General features: G+C 48.1%; 3 protein-coding genes across 11 annotated transcripts; 2 read left to right on the top strand and 1 right to left on the bottom strand.

The window, feature by feature from the left end:
• The first annotated feature begins 2,092 nt into the window (after positions 1-2,092).
• Positions 2,093-8,065, top strand: s1pr1 (sphingosine-1-phosphate receptor 1). Its single transcript, XM_037115363.1, has 3 exons — positions 2,093-3,573; positions 4,365-4,560; positions 5,279-8,065. Exon 3 carries the CDS (start codon positions 5,398-5,400, stop codon positions 6,514-6,516), a length of 1,119 nt encoding a protein of 372 aa, XP_036971258.1. The 5' UTR covers positions 2,093-3,573; positions 4,365-4,560; positions 5,279-5,397; the 3' UTR covers positions 6,517-8,065.
• On the bottom strand, positions 7,807-12,204 carry LOC119028918. Of its 9 annotated transcripts, none has more exons than XR_005077842.1 (3): positions 12,066-12,204; positions 9,357-10,214; positions 7,807-8,979 (listed from the first exon to the last, which is right to left on the bottom strand). XR_005077842.1 is itself a non-coding variant. In XM_037115371.1 (2 exons), exons 1-2 carry the CDS (start codon positions 12,079-12,081, stop codon positions 9,415-9,417), a joined length of 816 nt encoding a protein of 271 aa, XP_036971266.1. In that variant the 5' UTR covers positions 12,082-12,204; the 3' UTR covers positions 7,807-9,414. The 9 variants fall into 9 exon arrangements, 3 of the variants coding, with proteins under 3 accessions (XP_036971266.1, XP_036971267.1, XP_036971269.1); XR_005077841.1 differs by having other exon boundaries at positions 7,807-9,110; XR_005077840.1 differs by having other exon boundaries at positions 7,807-9,124.
• LOC119028920 lies at positions 10,410-12,500 on the top strand. The gene is made up of 5 exons (XM_037115375.1): positions 10,410-10,624; positions 10,758-10,790; positions 11,016-11,303; positions 11,413-11,703; positions 12,090-12,500. Exons 1-5 carry the CDS (start codon positions 10,585-10,587, stop codon positions 12,260-12,262), a joined length of 825 nt encoding a protein of 274 aa, XP_036971270.1. The 5' UTR covers positions 10,410-10,584; the 3' UTR covers positions 12,263-12,500.
• The last annotated feature ends 108 nt before the right edge of the window (positions 12,501-12,608 follow it).

Consider the following 12,608-nt stretch of genomic DNA (forward strand, 5'->3'; position numbering starts at 1 on the left):
CACACACACACACACACACACACACACACACACACACTCTTTCGACTGGGAACCAATTAATGACTGGGATGGTTGGTGGGTTGCATAATGGGCTCTTCTCCATCATTGGAGGAGAGGGTCTGAGGGGGGTGAGGAGGGTGAGGGGGGGTGAGGGGGGGTGGGGGTGGTCAGGGGAGGATTGTGGGCCTTTGTTGGTGTGATTCGGGGCTTGTTCGGCGCCAGTCATCCAGAGAATCAATGCTCCAGCTCTGTTAACTGTTTCTCTTCAGACTCCTGATCCTGAGTCAGAACATTAAGAGTAAGTCCTGGTTCCAGAGGGGTTCTGGTTCTGGAAATCAGCGTTAAGCCCAGAGTGAAGTGAGGGTATGAGGTGTAAACAGTGCCACCACTGAAGGACACTATGTTCAAACGGATTCATGTGTAACAGAATTAAGAATATTCAAATTAAAGTGAGTCACACAGACTCTATTACGTTCATATGAACACTGAATCGGATTTCAGCTGTCATGTGGGGTTAAGCCCCGCCCCTTTGGATTGATCCGTGAACGACACATGTGATGTATGAAACAACAATCATATTGATGTTATGTTCTGCATGATGTCGTCTGTGTTCTGTTGCTTACATGTATGTTCTCTTAATGTTCTGCATGATCTCAGTAACTGTTTTAATCTCTGTCTCGTGGATCAACTGTGAACGCTTCAATACACCAACAAATAAAACACAAAGACAATAAAATATGATACTGAAAGCAGCAGGTGGTGCAGGAGTCTCAGGTGAGCTCAGGTGTGTGAGGTCACATGACTCTGCTCGTCAGACAGAAACAGGATTAAAGATTAAACTGTTTTGTGTGAAGCTTCAATCTGACCTTTGATCAGCCTCCGTCACCTCGCAGCTGCTTCACTCACTGACAACTTTTACACTTATAATCTTTATCACATTATGTTTCTGTCAAGCTGACGGACAGGAAGTGCAGCTTTGAGGATGATGGAGGGTGAGGATGGTGGATGGTGGTGGGTGGAGGGTGATGGGGGCCCTTCTCTCTTTGTAGCTCCAGAGAAACATCTCCAATTACAGGACAAAGGCGACTCATTCAGGCTGCAGCTCCGACTCTGCAGCTTTGCATCTCTAATGAGCCGCTGCTGAATGTTAAGAGGAGCGCAGGGAGCAGCAGAGGCCTCAGCACCCCCTCCACCCCCTCCACCCCTCCATCTCCTCCACCCCCTCCATCCCCTCCATCTCCTCCACCCCTCCATCCCTCCATCCCCTCCACCCCCTCCATCCCTCCATCTCCTCCATCCCCTCCATCTCCTCCACCCCCTCCATCCCTCCATCCCCTCCATCCCTCCCCCCCTCCACCCCCTCCATCCCTCCCCCCCCTCCACCCCTCCATCCCCTCCATCCCTCCCCCCCCCTCCATCCCCTCCACCCCCTCCATCCCTCCCCCCCCTCCACCCCTCCATCCCTCCCCCCCCCTCCATCCCCTCCATCCCCTCCACCCCCTCCATCCCTCCACCCCCTCCATCCCCTCCACCCCCTCCATCCCCTCCATCCCCTCCACCTGCTCCACCCACCGCACCCCCCATCCCCCGCATCACAGACATCATCTGTTTTAGTCCACATTCTTCTTCCTTACATCTGATGCCTACATTACCCACAATGCCGCTGAACCACTGAGTGACATCACTGGAGGGTATTTATCACATGACACGAGCAGGTCGACTCACTGTTGACCCTTGAAACAGATGATAAGATCAACAGGTCCAGATTCTTCTTCTGTGGTGTTTGTTGTGAACACTGATGCGTCAGACACAACACACAGATTAACACACACACACACACACACACACACACACACACACACAGACAGTGGACAGACTCACCCAAACTCAGACCAGGACCTCAGACCAGGTCAATGGGATCCAATAAGAAATCACCATCTGCGGCCATGTTTTCTCTTCTTCATGACCCTCTGAGGGAAACGATGGTGATCCTCCACATTCCTCACCACCGGGGAAACAACCAATCACATCACAGGAAGTCAGAGAGGAAGAAGCTGGCTAATGCTTTCCTGTTAAAGACACACACACGCACACACGCACACACACACACACACACACACACACACACAGTCAGTCCAAACCATAATTACAGGCTGCAGATGTTCTGCTGTTGAAGTTTCATTGCTGAAGAATGTTCGAAACCAACAAGATCAGAACTGAGAACAGGACCAGGACCAGGACCAGGACAGAAACCAGGACCTGGTTCTCCAAGACAGGAACCAAAGCGGGACCATTGTAGTGCTGTCATGTTACTGTCAACAAACCTTGATGCTGGTCCAAAATCGACCAGAGCTGAGACCAGAACCTACTCTGAGGCACCTGTTTGATTTTAATCCATCAGATTAAATTATTCTTTATGTTTCAGACTTGTCTGAAATCAACTTTGACTTCATCACACTGAGCAGCAGAACTGTTCTCCTGTTCTTCAGTTTCAGGGTGGGTTCTACAGCTCCGTTCCCCCTGTTTCCCTCCAGCCGTCGTCATGGTGATGCTCAGCTATGCAGCTCAGAGGAAAGAGGCTTTTGTTACCCACAAACCCTTTCACCCCCCCAGCCTCTCCTCAGCTCAGCTCTGTTCTCTGACTCGAGCAGTAAAGTGGAACTGGAGCGGTCACATGACGCTGTGAGTCCAACACAGTACTGATCTGGTCCAAACAATAAATCCAGTTGCTTCCTGTCCTGTTGCTCCTCTCAAAGTTGTCTCATGGTCCACAGAACAGTTCTGGAGCTTCACAGTAAAACAGAGCTGCAGCGTTCTGCTGAACAACTGAAGCAGCTGAGACTTGATTTAAAACAGAGAAACAACCAGAGAAACATCACGTCTCCAACAGCTCGTCTGCAGGAGACACATCACAACCTGATCTCAGACCAGATTCACACCTTTATTAAGCTGAAGACTTCACTGGAGCTGCTGAGCTAACAGTGTTAGCATCAGGTAGCTCTCTGATCAAAATCTGGTCAATAAACAGTTGAATGTTTGAGGCGTGTTCTGCTGAGCAGAGACTCACAACATGTAAATGTATCTGAACCGAAGGTGCTTCAAAACAACGTTCATCATTCTAACTTTGAGCTAAATACAAAATGTTGTTCTTCTGCACTAAGTGGGGTCATGTGGTCATGTACTGCATGCTAACACTGTTAGCTCAGCAGCTACAGTGAAGACTTGAGTTTATAAAGGGTTAAATTATGTCTCCTTGGATCAGACTGTTTCTGCAGTTCTGCAGACTTTGATTGATCCAGCTGAATGCCATAATGTGGTTTCTTCCTCCTTATTGGCTGACAGGATGTTCTCTGTTCAGACTGGCAGCCTCTCCTGTATCACTGGTGGAGAACCTCAAGGTTCTGTTTCAGGACCCTTATACTTGCTGTGTATTTGTCTCTTTGAGGATCTGTTGTTGGATCAGTGCTTTACGTCCTGACTCTGATCATGTCTGTGTCCAGCTCCATCACACTCCAGAACATCGTCAAAGAGACCACGTAACAGCCAGCATCTGTCCAGATTCCCTCTGTTCAGGTGCTGATGATCCCAGTGTTCCCAGTATGACCCCAGTGTTACAGAAAAAACAAACAAAACTAGACAGAACCAGAACAAACCAAACAGAACTAGACAGAACCATAAAAAACTGACAGAATCAGAAAAAAACAGAAAAAACTGACAGAACCAGAAAAAAACAGAAAAAACTGACAGAATCAGAAAAAAACAGAAAAAACTGACAGAATCAGAAAAAAACAGAAAAAACTGACAGAACCAGAAAAAAACAGAAAAAACTGACAGAACCAGACAGAACCAGATTCCTCAGATAAAGTTACATGAATAGGCCCTTTTCATAGTCAAGTTAGTAAAGTTAAGTTCTGGTGCAGTTTTGGACAAAACTTTGTCATCTGTCTCCAGTTTGTCTCCAGTGTGTGTGTGTGTGTGTGTGTGTGTGTGTGTGTGTGTGTGTGTGTGTGTGTGTTCAGCTGTTAGTTTCTCACACAAACAAAATAAGTTTTGACGTTTCTATATTATTTCTATTAATAATGAAATATTAATAAAAGAGTTAAATGTATTTTACATTTAAACAACATGATTAATTAATGATTGATCATTAATCTTTTATCTGATTGTTTTAATTGCACATTTTATGGTTTTAGTTTGTTTTTTTTTTTTTACTGCATTTTATTATTTTCATGCCTGTTTTTTTTTTTTTTTATCTAAACTTTGTGGTATATAAACAGTATTTAGGTTAAAACGAGCCGCATGAATTACAGATGTGACTGAAGTAAATATTAATTATTAATCATCACCATTATTGATCTGATCAGTTTTCAGGAGAAGAAAGGAGCGAAATATACAACGAGCAGAGCAGGAGGAGGGCAGCGCCTTCATCCTCCTCATCCTCCTCAGTGTGTGTGTGTGTGTGTGTGTGTGTGTGTGTGTGTGTGTGTGTGTGTGTGTGGTCGCTCTCCGCTCTGCCTCGCGCTGCTGTCGGACTGTTTCTCCTCCGGACTCTGACTGAAGGTAAAAACTCTCTTTTCTCTCGGTTAAATTCGGTGATTTTTGAGTGAGGTTCGGTGTGAGGTTCGGTGTGAAGCGTCAGCAGAGACTGTGTGAATGTGTGATGTTGGATTAAATAAAGTTCTGGTCGGTCCTGGTTTAGCTGAAGCAGCGGAGCCTCGTTCACACCGACGGTCCGACACTTCAGAGCCTCTATAACGGTTTTATTCAAAACATTGAAACGATGGAGTGACGTCAGAGAGTGTTTTAATCCTTCTGACTGTCGAATAAACTGAATTATGACGGAAAAGTGAATCTGAACGAACCGGACCGTTCGAGTTAAAACGTCTTTAAACAAACAGGAGAGAAAAGATGAAACCTGCTGACTCAACTCTGCTGATCACTGATCAGTAAGATCACTGATCAATAAGATCAGCTGGTTCCAGTTCAGATCGCTTCTTCTGAAACACGTCAAAATGTCAAATTCACTGACGGAAATGTTTCCAGATGAAAACTTGTCTGATCTCAGATCAGCACAGCCTCATCCGATCGATCGCTGTCATCAGATTTCATGTTTCAGTAAACATTAAATATTTTAAAGATCCAGTGATCAGGACTGGTTCTACTGTCTCACACTCTCTGTGGTTTAGATCTGATCTCAGACCAGCTCCTGTGTTTCTGGACCAGTTTGTGAGTCTGTGTGTGTGTGTGTGTGTGTGTGTGTGTGTGTGTCTTTCTGCAGGACCATGTCCCGGTCCAGCAGGACTCTCTCTGCTCCTCTTCACGGTTACTACCTGACATGAGGGACTGAAGCTTGAGGACGCAGCACCCCCTGCTGGACTCCCGCCGCCATTGCAGGCCATGGCTGAGCCCAGCTACTCCGACCTGATCGCCAAACACTACAACTACACCGGCAAGTTCCGGAAGACGCAGCAGGACTCGGGTCTGAAGGCGGACTCGGTGGTCTTCATCATTGTCTGCTGCTTCATCATCCTGGAGAACATTCTGGTCCTGACCACCATCTGGAGGACCAAGAAGTTCCACAAGCCCATGTACTACTTCATCGGGAACCTGGCACTGTCCGACCTGCTGGCTGGGGTCGTGTACACTGCCAACATCCTGCTGTCAGGTGCCAACACCTACAAGCTGACACCGACGCAGTGGTTCTTCAGGGAGGGCAGCATGTTTGTGGCGCTGGCGGCCTCCGTCTTCAGCCTGCTGGCCATCGCCATCGAGCGCCACCTGACGATGCTGAAGATGAAGCTGCACAACAGCGGAAACACGTGCCGCGTGTTCCTGCTCATCAGCACAGTGTGGATGATCGCTGCAGTTCTGGGCGGGCTGCCAGTGATGGGCTGGAACTGCATCCAGAGCATGACGCAGTGCTCCACCGTGCTACCGCTGTACCACAAGACCTACATCCTGTTCTGCACCACCGTCTTCAGCATCATCCTCATGGCCATCGTGGTGCTGTACGCACGGATCTACGCACTTGTGCGCACGCGCAGCCGCAAACTAGTCTTCCGCAAAGTGTCGAATGGCCGCGGCAACGCAGGGACCAACGTGAAGAGCTCCGAGAAGTCAATGGCGCTGCTGAAGACCGTCATCATCGTCCTGAGCTGCTTCATTGCCTGCTGGGCACCGCTCTTCATCCTCCTGCTGCTGGACGCTGCCTGCGAGACGCTCAGCTGTCCGATCCTCTACAAGGCCGAGTGGTTCCTCGCACTCGCCGTCCTCAACTCCGCCATGAACCCGCTCATCTACACACTGACCAGCAACGAGATGCGCAGAGCTTTCCTCAAGACGCTGCTGTGCTGCACCGCCTGCGTCCGGCCGAGCGCCAAGTTCACTGGGCCGGTCATGGGGGCGGAGTTCAGCCGCAGCAAGTCCGATAACTCCTCCCACCCCAACAAGGAGGAGATGGAGCATTCCCCCAGAGAGACGGCTGTGTCCTCGGCCAACGTCACCTCATCGTCCTAAAGTAGACGAGTGTAGAGCTTCAGTAGTTTTTTCATACAGGAAACAGGTGCTAACTGGTCAGAACCAGCAGCTGACCCAGACTCATAGCACTTATGGAGACTTTAAACTGGGTCAACTGGGACCAGTGAGCCCTCAGATAGAAACGGGCCACGCTTTGTAAGAAGCTCACACCTGGAGCGTGTCCTCACCACACCTGGGCTGTCCTGGCCACACCTGGACTGTCCTCACCACACCTGGACTGTCCTCACCACACCTCGACTGTCCTCTCAAGCAGGGTCACTTCAGCCTCCTGGATCACGCTGGTCCAGGTCCAGTCAGGACGGGATCGGACTGGCAGAGTCCGGTCATCATGTTGGGGTGATCTCTGATGAGTTGTGATCCGGGTGGACGGATGTGAGCTTTGTACAAAGTGTTTTTGGTCCTTGTAGAAGAATCGGACTTCATACTGACCCTCTAAGAACAACTAGAACTTGTAGTCTTAAACAGCCGGAAGATATTTAAGAATACAATTAATTAATGTTGTTGTTTCTTCACTTCCTTTAAAATCTCTTCATGTGACAGAGTTCAGCTGCTTCTCACAAACCCAACCAGTTTGTTTCATGTAGAATTCAGATAAGAAAGCAGCTGTTTGTGAAGTTTGGACTCGCAGACAAACGTCAGATTCAATGAGTTACTTTAAGTTCTCCGTCAGTGTTTCAACCTCCCCACAGAGCGGATCCGCCCACAACCAGCGGTTGGGTTTCCTCCAGAAGGGGCGACGTGCCGACTCACTGAGCATCCAAAGCAGCTGAACTCTGAGTTTTTGTTGTGACGTTTTGTAAAAAGTTTAACTGTGTGAATGTTTAGAAACTGTTGGTCAGAATGTATTTTCTACTTCTTGTCTGTTGTTGTTCCTGTCAGTAGTGATGTCATCAGTCCAATTAATATGTCAAACCAAGAAGAAAAAAACATTTTCGTCAGATGATGAAAGGTTTTGTTTTGCTTCATGTCTGAGAAATTCTGAGGGCAAATATTGAAAGATAAAATTTGATGAAGAACAAACAAACAATGAAACTCAGATGAAGTTAATTCTGAGAAGAACCTCAGACCAGGGTCCATTAACTGGCTGTTCTGGAGCTGATGATCTTCATCAGCATATTTAAAAGTCCGGAGCTATTGTGGTCCTGAACCTTGAAGTCAACACAACCAGAAGTCATGAACTGATGAAGACTGTGTTGTATGACTGAAAGCTCCAGGACAGCTACACAATGGACCTCGTGGTGAAACTCTGCCACGTGACACTGAGTCATATTTCTGGCAACTGATTTTTATTTGTGCTGTTCAGAACCTCATAGAGAAACTTTATGTTTTAAGAAAATCATCATCTTTGTAACTCTGGTATGAAGATCTCACTGTTACTATGACAACCAGTTCTTCTAAATGTCCATCTTGTGTCAGGAGCTGATCCAGTAACCCATTAACTCCTGTCTGTCTGTCTGTCTGTCTGTCTGCACTGTTTAACTCCTGAATGTTGGTTTGTTAGTGAAAAATAAAGACAGAATTAGAAACACTCAGTTTGTGTTTGAGATCAAATCAATGACAGAAATCTTCACAGCACAAGTTCCAGAATCTCAACATCCAGATCTGTGTTCAAGATATTTACCTTTAAAACATACAGGTGTGTCTAAAGCAGCAGTGCATCCTGGGTGTTTATAAATCACTGTTGATGACCTCAGCAGAAGAATTTTCCAACAGTTCAGACAAAATGGAGGACAGTAAACAGTGCGACACACGCAGGAAGTGGAGCGACAGACACATCCCATAATACGACAGCTGTCTGTACAGTGTGTACTGACCGTCACACCCAAAGCAGCAACATGTTGTTATGATAACAGGAGGTGATGTCACAGGCTGTGTGAGTCTGTGTCGGCCATGTTGAGAGCTGTTTGACCCCTCACTGCAGAGGGACGATGCTATTTTGTAGAGCTGTCCTAACAGCTAGTGGAAACTATTAAACTCTATATAGTGACTCAAAGTATCCCACAATGCATTGCAAAAAGAAGTGTACAACCGATGGTCACTAACCAAGCAATATTTACCATCATGCATTGTGCAGAGAGAAAAAATGATGGCATTATGCGACAGCAGTGATGTCATTCACGGCGCCTGAGGGTCCAGAGTGTCAGTGAGCCCCCTTATGAAGTCCACCATGTTGGACTCTCTGTGTAATGACCAGGACCAGGAGGAATGAGGGGGGGGGTTTTGGACACAACCTCTGAGAGTCTTCATAGTGAGGAGACAATGATGTCCCAGAATGCCTTGCTGCTCCAGTTTAAAGTGCAGTCACACACAATGTGATGACATCATTCTTTACACTCTTCCGCTGCGGGCTGTCTTCTTCCTAGCTGCTCAGTTGTCATGGAAACGGTTCAGTCACCTCCAGCTGCTGACCTCTGACCTCTGACTGGAGGGGGCGGAGCCTCACTGAGTCCACAGAGAGACATAAATAAATGCTCTTGTTCTGATTGGAGGTTCAGTTAAAGTTCAAGGTTAGTTAACCTAAGATCTGGTGCGGGTGAAGAGCTGATCCTGGTCATCAGACTGGGTTTATTAATCTGGGGGATGAAAACTATAAATATAAATATTGTTACAAATCATTGGCATGAAATTGTAATCAAGTACCAAAAGTAACAGTACGCATGACTGTTTTCATCATATACATTATTGATCATAATCTATAATATAATCAATATTATATGATTGATATTATTGATTATGAGGAATAAAACTGGACTAGATAAAGTACAGTACTTGAGTAAATGTACTGGGTAAAAGTGACAGGAGGAACAACAGTTCTTTACCATGATCCTCCAGGTCTGTCTGGTCCTGCTGAGGCAGTGCTGCCCCCCTGTGGTCAAGTCAGGACACTACAGCAATGATAAACTGTAACTCATCAGTCTGCAGAGTCCAGCAGGGAATCCAGCAGGGGAGACCAGCAGGGAATCCAGCATGGAATCCAGCAGGAAGACCAGCATGGAGTCCAGCAGGGGGCCAGCAGGGAGTCCAGCAGGGAGTCCAGCAGGGAATCCAGCATGGAGTCCAGCATGGAGTCCAGCATGGAGTCCAGCAGGGAGACCAGCAGGGAATCCAGCATGGAGTCCAGCATGGAGTCCAGCATGGAGTCCAGCAGGGAGACCAGCAGGGAGTCCAGCAGGGAGTCCAGCAGGGAATCCAGCATGGAGTCCAGCATGGAGTCCAGCAGGAAGACCAGCATGGAGTCCAGCAGGGGGCCAGCAGGGAGTCCAGCAGGGAATCCAGCATGGAGTCCAGCAGGGGGCCAGCAGGGGAGACCAGCATGGAGTCCAGCATGGAGTCCAGCAGGGAGTCCAGCATGGAGTCCAGCATGGAGTCCAGCAGGGAATCCAGCATGGAGTCCAGCAGGGGGCCAGCAGGGGAGACCAGCATGGAGTCCAGCATGGGAGTCCAGCAGGGAGTCCAGCAGGGGGCCAGCAGGGGACCAGCAGGGAGTCCAGCAGGGAATCCAGCATGGAGTCCAGCAGGGAGACCAGCAGGGGGCCAGCAGGGAGACCAGCAGGGAATCCAGCAGGGAGTCCAGCAGGGGGCCAGCATGGAGTCCAGCAGGGAGACCAGCAGGGAGTCCAGCAGGGGGCCAGCATGGAGTCCAGCATGGAGTCCAGCATGGAGACCAGCAGGGAGTGCTGTTTAGAACACATTCACACGCTTCTTTTATCATTAGTTTTCCAAGTAGATAATTATAGCTAATGTTCAGAATCAATAAAAACATTATTTTATAGACTTAACAATGAAAAACTATGACATGAAGCAGGAGAGCGACTTTATTCTGTACCTTACAGGATTCTTGTGTCTTGTTTCATAAAAACATGAACAAAGTAGAGAAATGTGTCATTATTGACAGAAAGTTCTTTTAAATCCTCTGTCTGAGTTCAACCTGCTGCTCAGACAAACAGAGTCAGCAAACAGACAGATAATGTTTAACCAGAGGAGGTCCGCCTGCCGTCTGTCCGCCTGCCCGTCTGTCAGAACTCATCCGGGCTCCTGGAGGATCTGATGGATCTGGTTCAGTTCTTCACTCTGTCTCTCAGCTGCTGTGAGTCCTCTTTATAACCTGCATCCGGGTGGGTTGCATCCCGGCTCCGAGACAATCAAACTGCCAACAACCTCAGTCTGTTAACACTCTATACACGTCTGCTCACTTTCCTGTGTCTCTGATTGGTTGACAGGGTGGACAGCTGCTGCCAGGTACTATTTTAGCAGTAAGTAGTGTCCACATTACTGATGTCCTAACGTGTCCTCTCTCTCTAAAGAAGTCCTAACGTGTCCTCTCTCTCTAAAGAAGTCCTAACGTGTCCTCTCTCTCTAAAGAAGTCCTAACGTGTCCTCTCTCTCTAAAGAAGTCCTAACGTGTCCTCTCTCTCTAAAGAAGTCCTAACGTGTCCTCTCTCTCTCTAAAGAAGTCCTAACGTGTCCTCCCTCTGCAGATAACCCCAAACTCATAGTGACAGATGAGATTGAGGATGGGGGGACGGTGGAGGTCACCTGTATTCTACCTATAGACTACACTGGAGGGGACTGCCGTCTCTACAGAGAAGACTCTCTGTCCCCGCTCAGAGTGATGACAGCCAGAAGTTTTCTGTGTGTCTTCCACTTGACCTCCGCAGAGTTGCTAGGACGTCGTCCGGTGGGCAGTCGGATCTACCTGAAGTGTGACTACCACCTGCAGCAGTACACGTCAGCATTTAGCGACATCAAGGGAGTAACTGTCAGTGGTACGTCTGTCTGGTGGACCGTCTCCTGTATGCAGACAGGATTAGTACACTCTGAGCTCCAGCCTTTGGTTCTATATTGACCCTTGTTTGCTGGTGGTCTGTCCTCTAGGTAGCAGTCCCAGTCCTCGTCTGTCTGTCAGCCGTCGCCTCCTCTCACCTGGTGACAGCGTGGAGGTCACCTGTTCCCCGCCACTTCGCTACGTGTCCAGCTGTCAGTTCTACAGAGACAGCGTGATCATTACAAGAGGGTCCTGCAGCAGGAACCTGACGGGCCAACAGCTCGCCATCTGGGAGAAAAGCACCACGCTACTTCCTGTCAACATGACCTGCAGATATGATCCACACGATCACCTCGAAATCCGCTCCGAGCCCAGCAACCACCACATGCTTTTTGTAGTTGGTAAGAAGCAGTCAGGTTCATTTACCAGTTTTGGATCAGAACTTTGATTTAAAAATGCTTTTCTTTGTAATAAATCTGAACAGGAAGTGCTGTATTGCTCCTCAGAGCAGAGAACCACAGAACCTGTTCCTAAAACTCTGAGATCCCAAACCACACAGAACAAACTGTTCAGTTAATCTCAGTCCAGTCCGATCTGGATCAGATCATTTGAAGTCAAAGTCCAACACACAGTCTGAGTGTAAACCACAGGATGTTTGTGGTTCAGGAGACTGATTGTATTTGAACTTTCGAGCTAATGCTGAAACGTATTTAATCAGCTTGAATCCTGAGTCACATGATGAGGGCTGACATGGTTTGTTTACCTGTTGCTGTCGTCATGTTTGCAGATGTCACTCAGGTGTCCTCCTCAGTCAACTGTTCAGTCTCAGTGGATGATGATCAGCTGACGGGGTTTGCTGACAGCAACCGGATGTTTGTTGGTGCAGACGGCGTGTTGGTCTCTCTTCAGGTGACCAACAGCAGCCTGAAGTCTGACCACACCTGCAGCCACTCACCATGATGAAGTCTGTCAGCAGGTCCACCTGTCCACAGGTGTGCTGCTGTCTGTCACAGGTCTCTGTTCCTCTCACGTCATTCAGGTCCAGCCTGTCCCTACTGTCCTGCAGTTTCACCACCTGGTCTCACCTCTGCTCCACCTGTCTGAACTGTGACAATGTTACCTGCCTGCCTCAGGTTGTCTCTGCTGTCTGATGTCCATGTTGAATTGACGCACATTAATAAAACAATGGTAGCTCGTTTGTCTTGTTCAACATGTTTCTGCCCCATTCAGATGATTTTCTGTAACTAAGCAACAGACCAGAGTGAATAATCTACTTCCTGCTCAAACCAACAGGCACACGCCCAGT

This window comes from Acanthopagrus latus, chromosome 11, assembly GCF_904848185.1.
Source record: "Acanthopagrus latus isolate v.2019 chromosome 11, fAcaLat1.1, whole genome shotgun sequence".
Lineage (NCBI taxonomy): Eukaryota > Metazoa > Chordata > Actinopteri > Spariformes > Sparidae > Acanthopagrus > Acanthopagrus latus.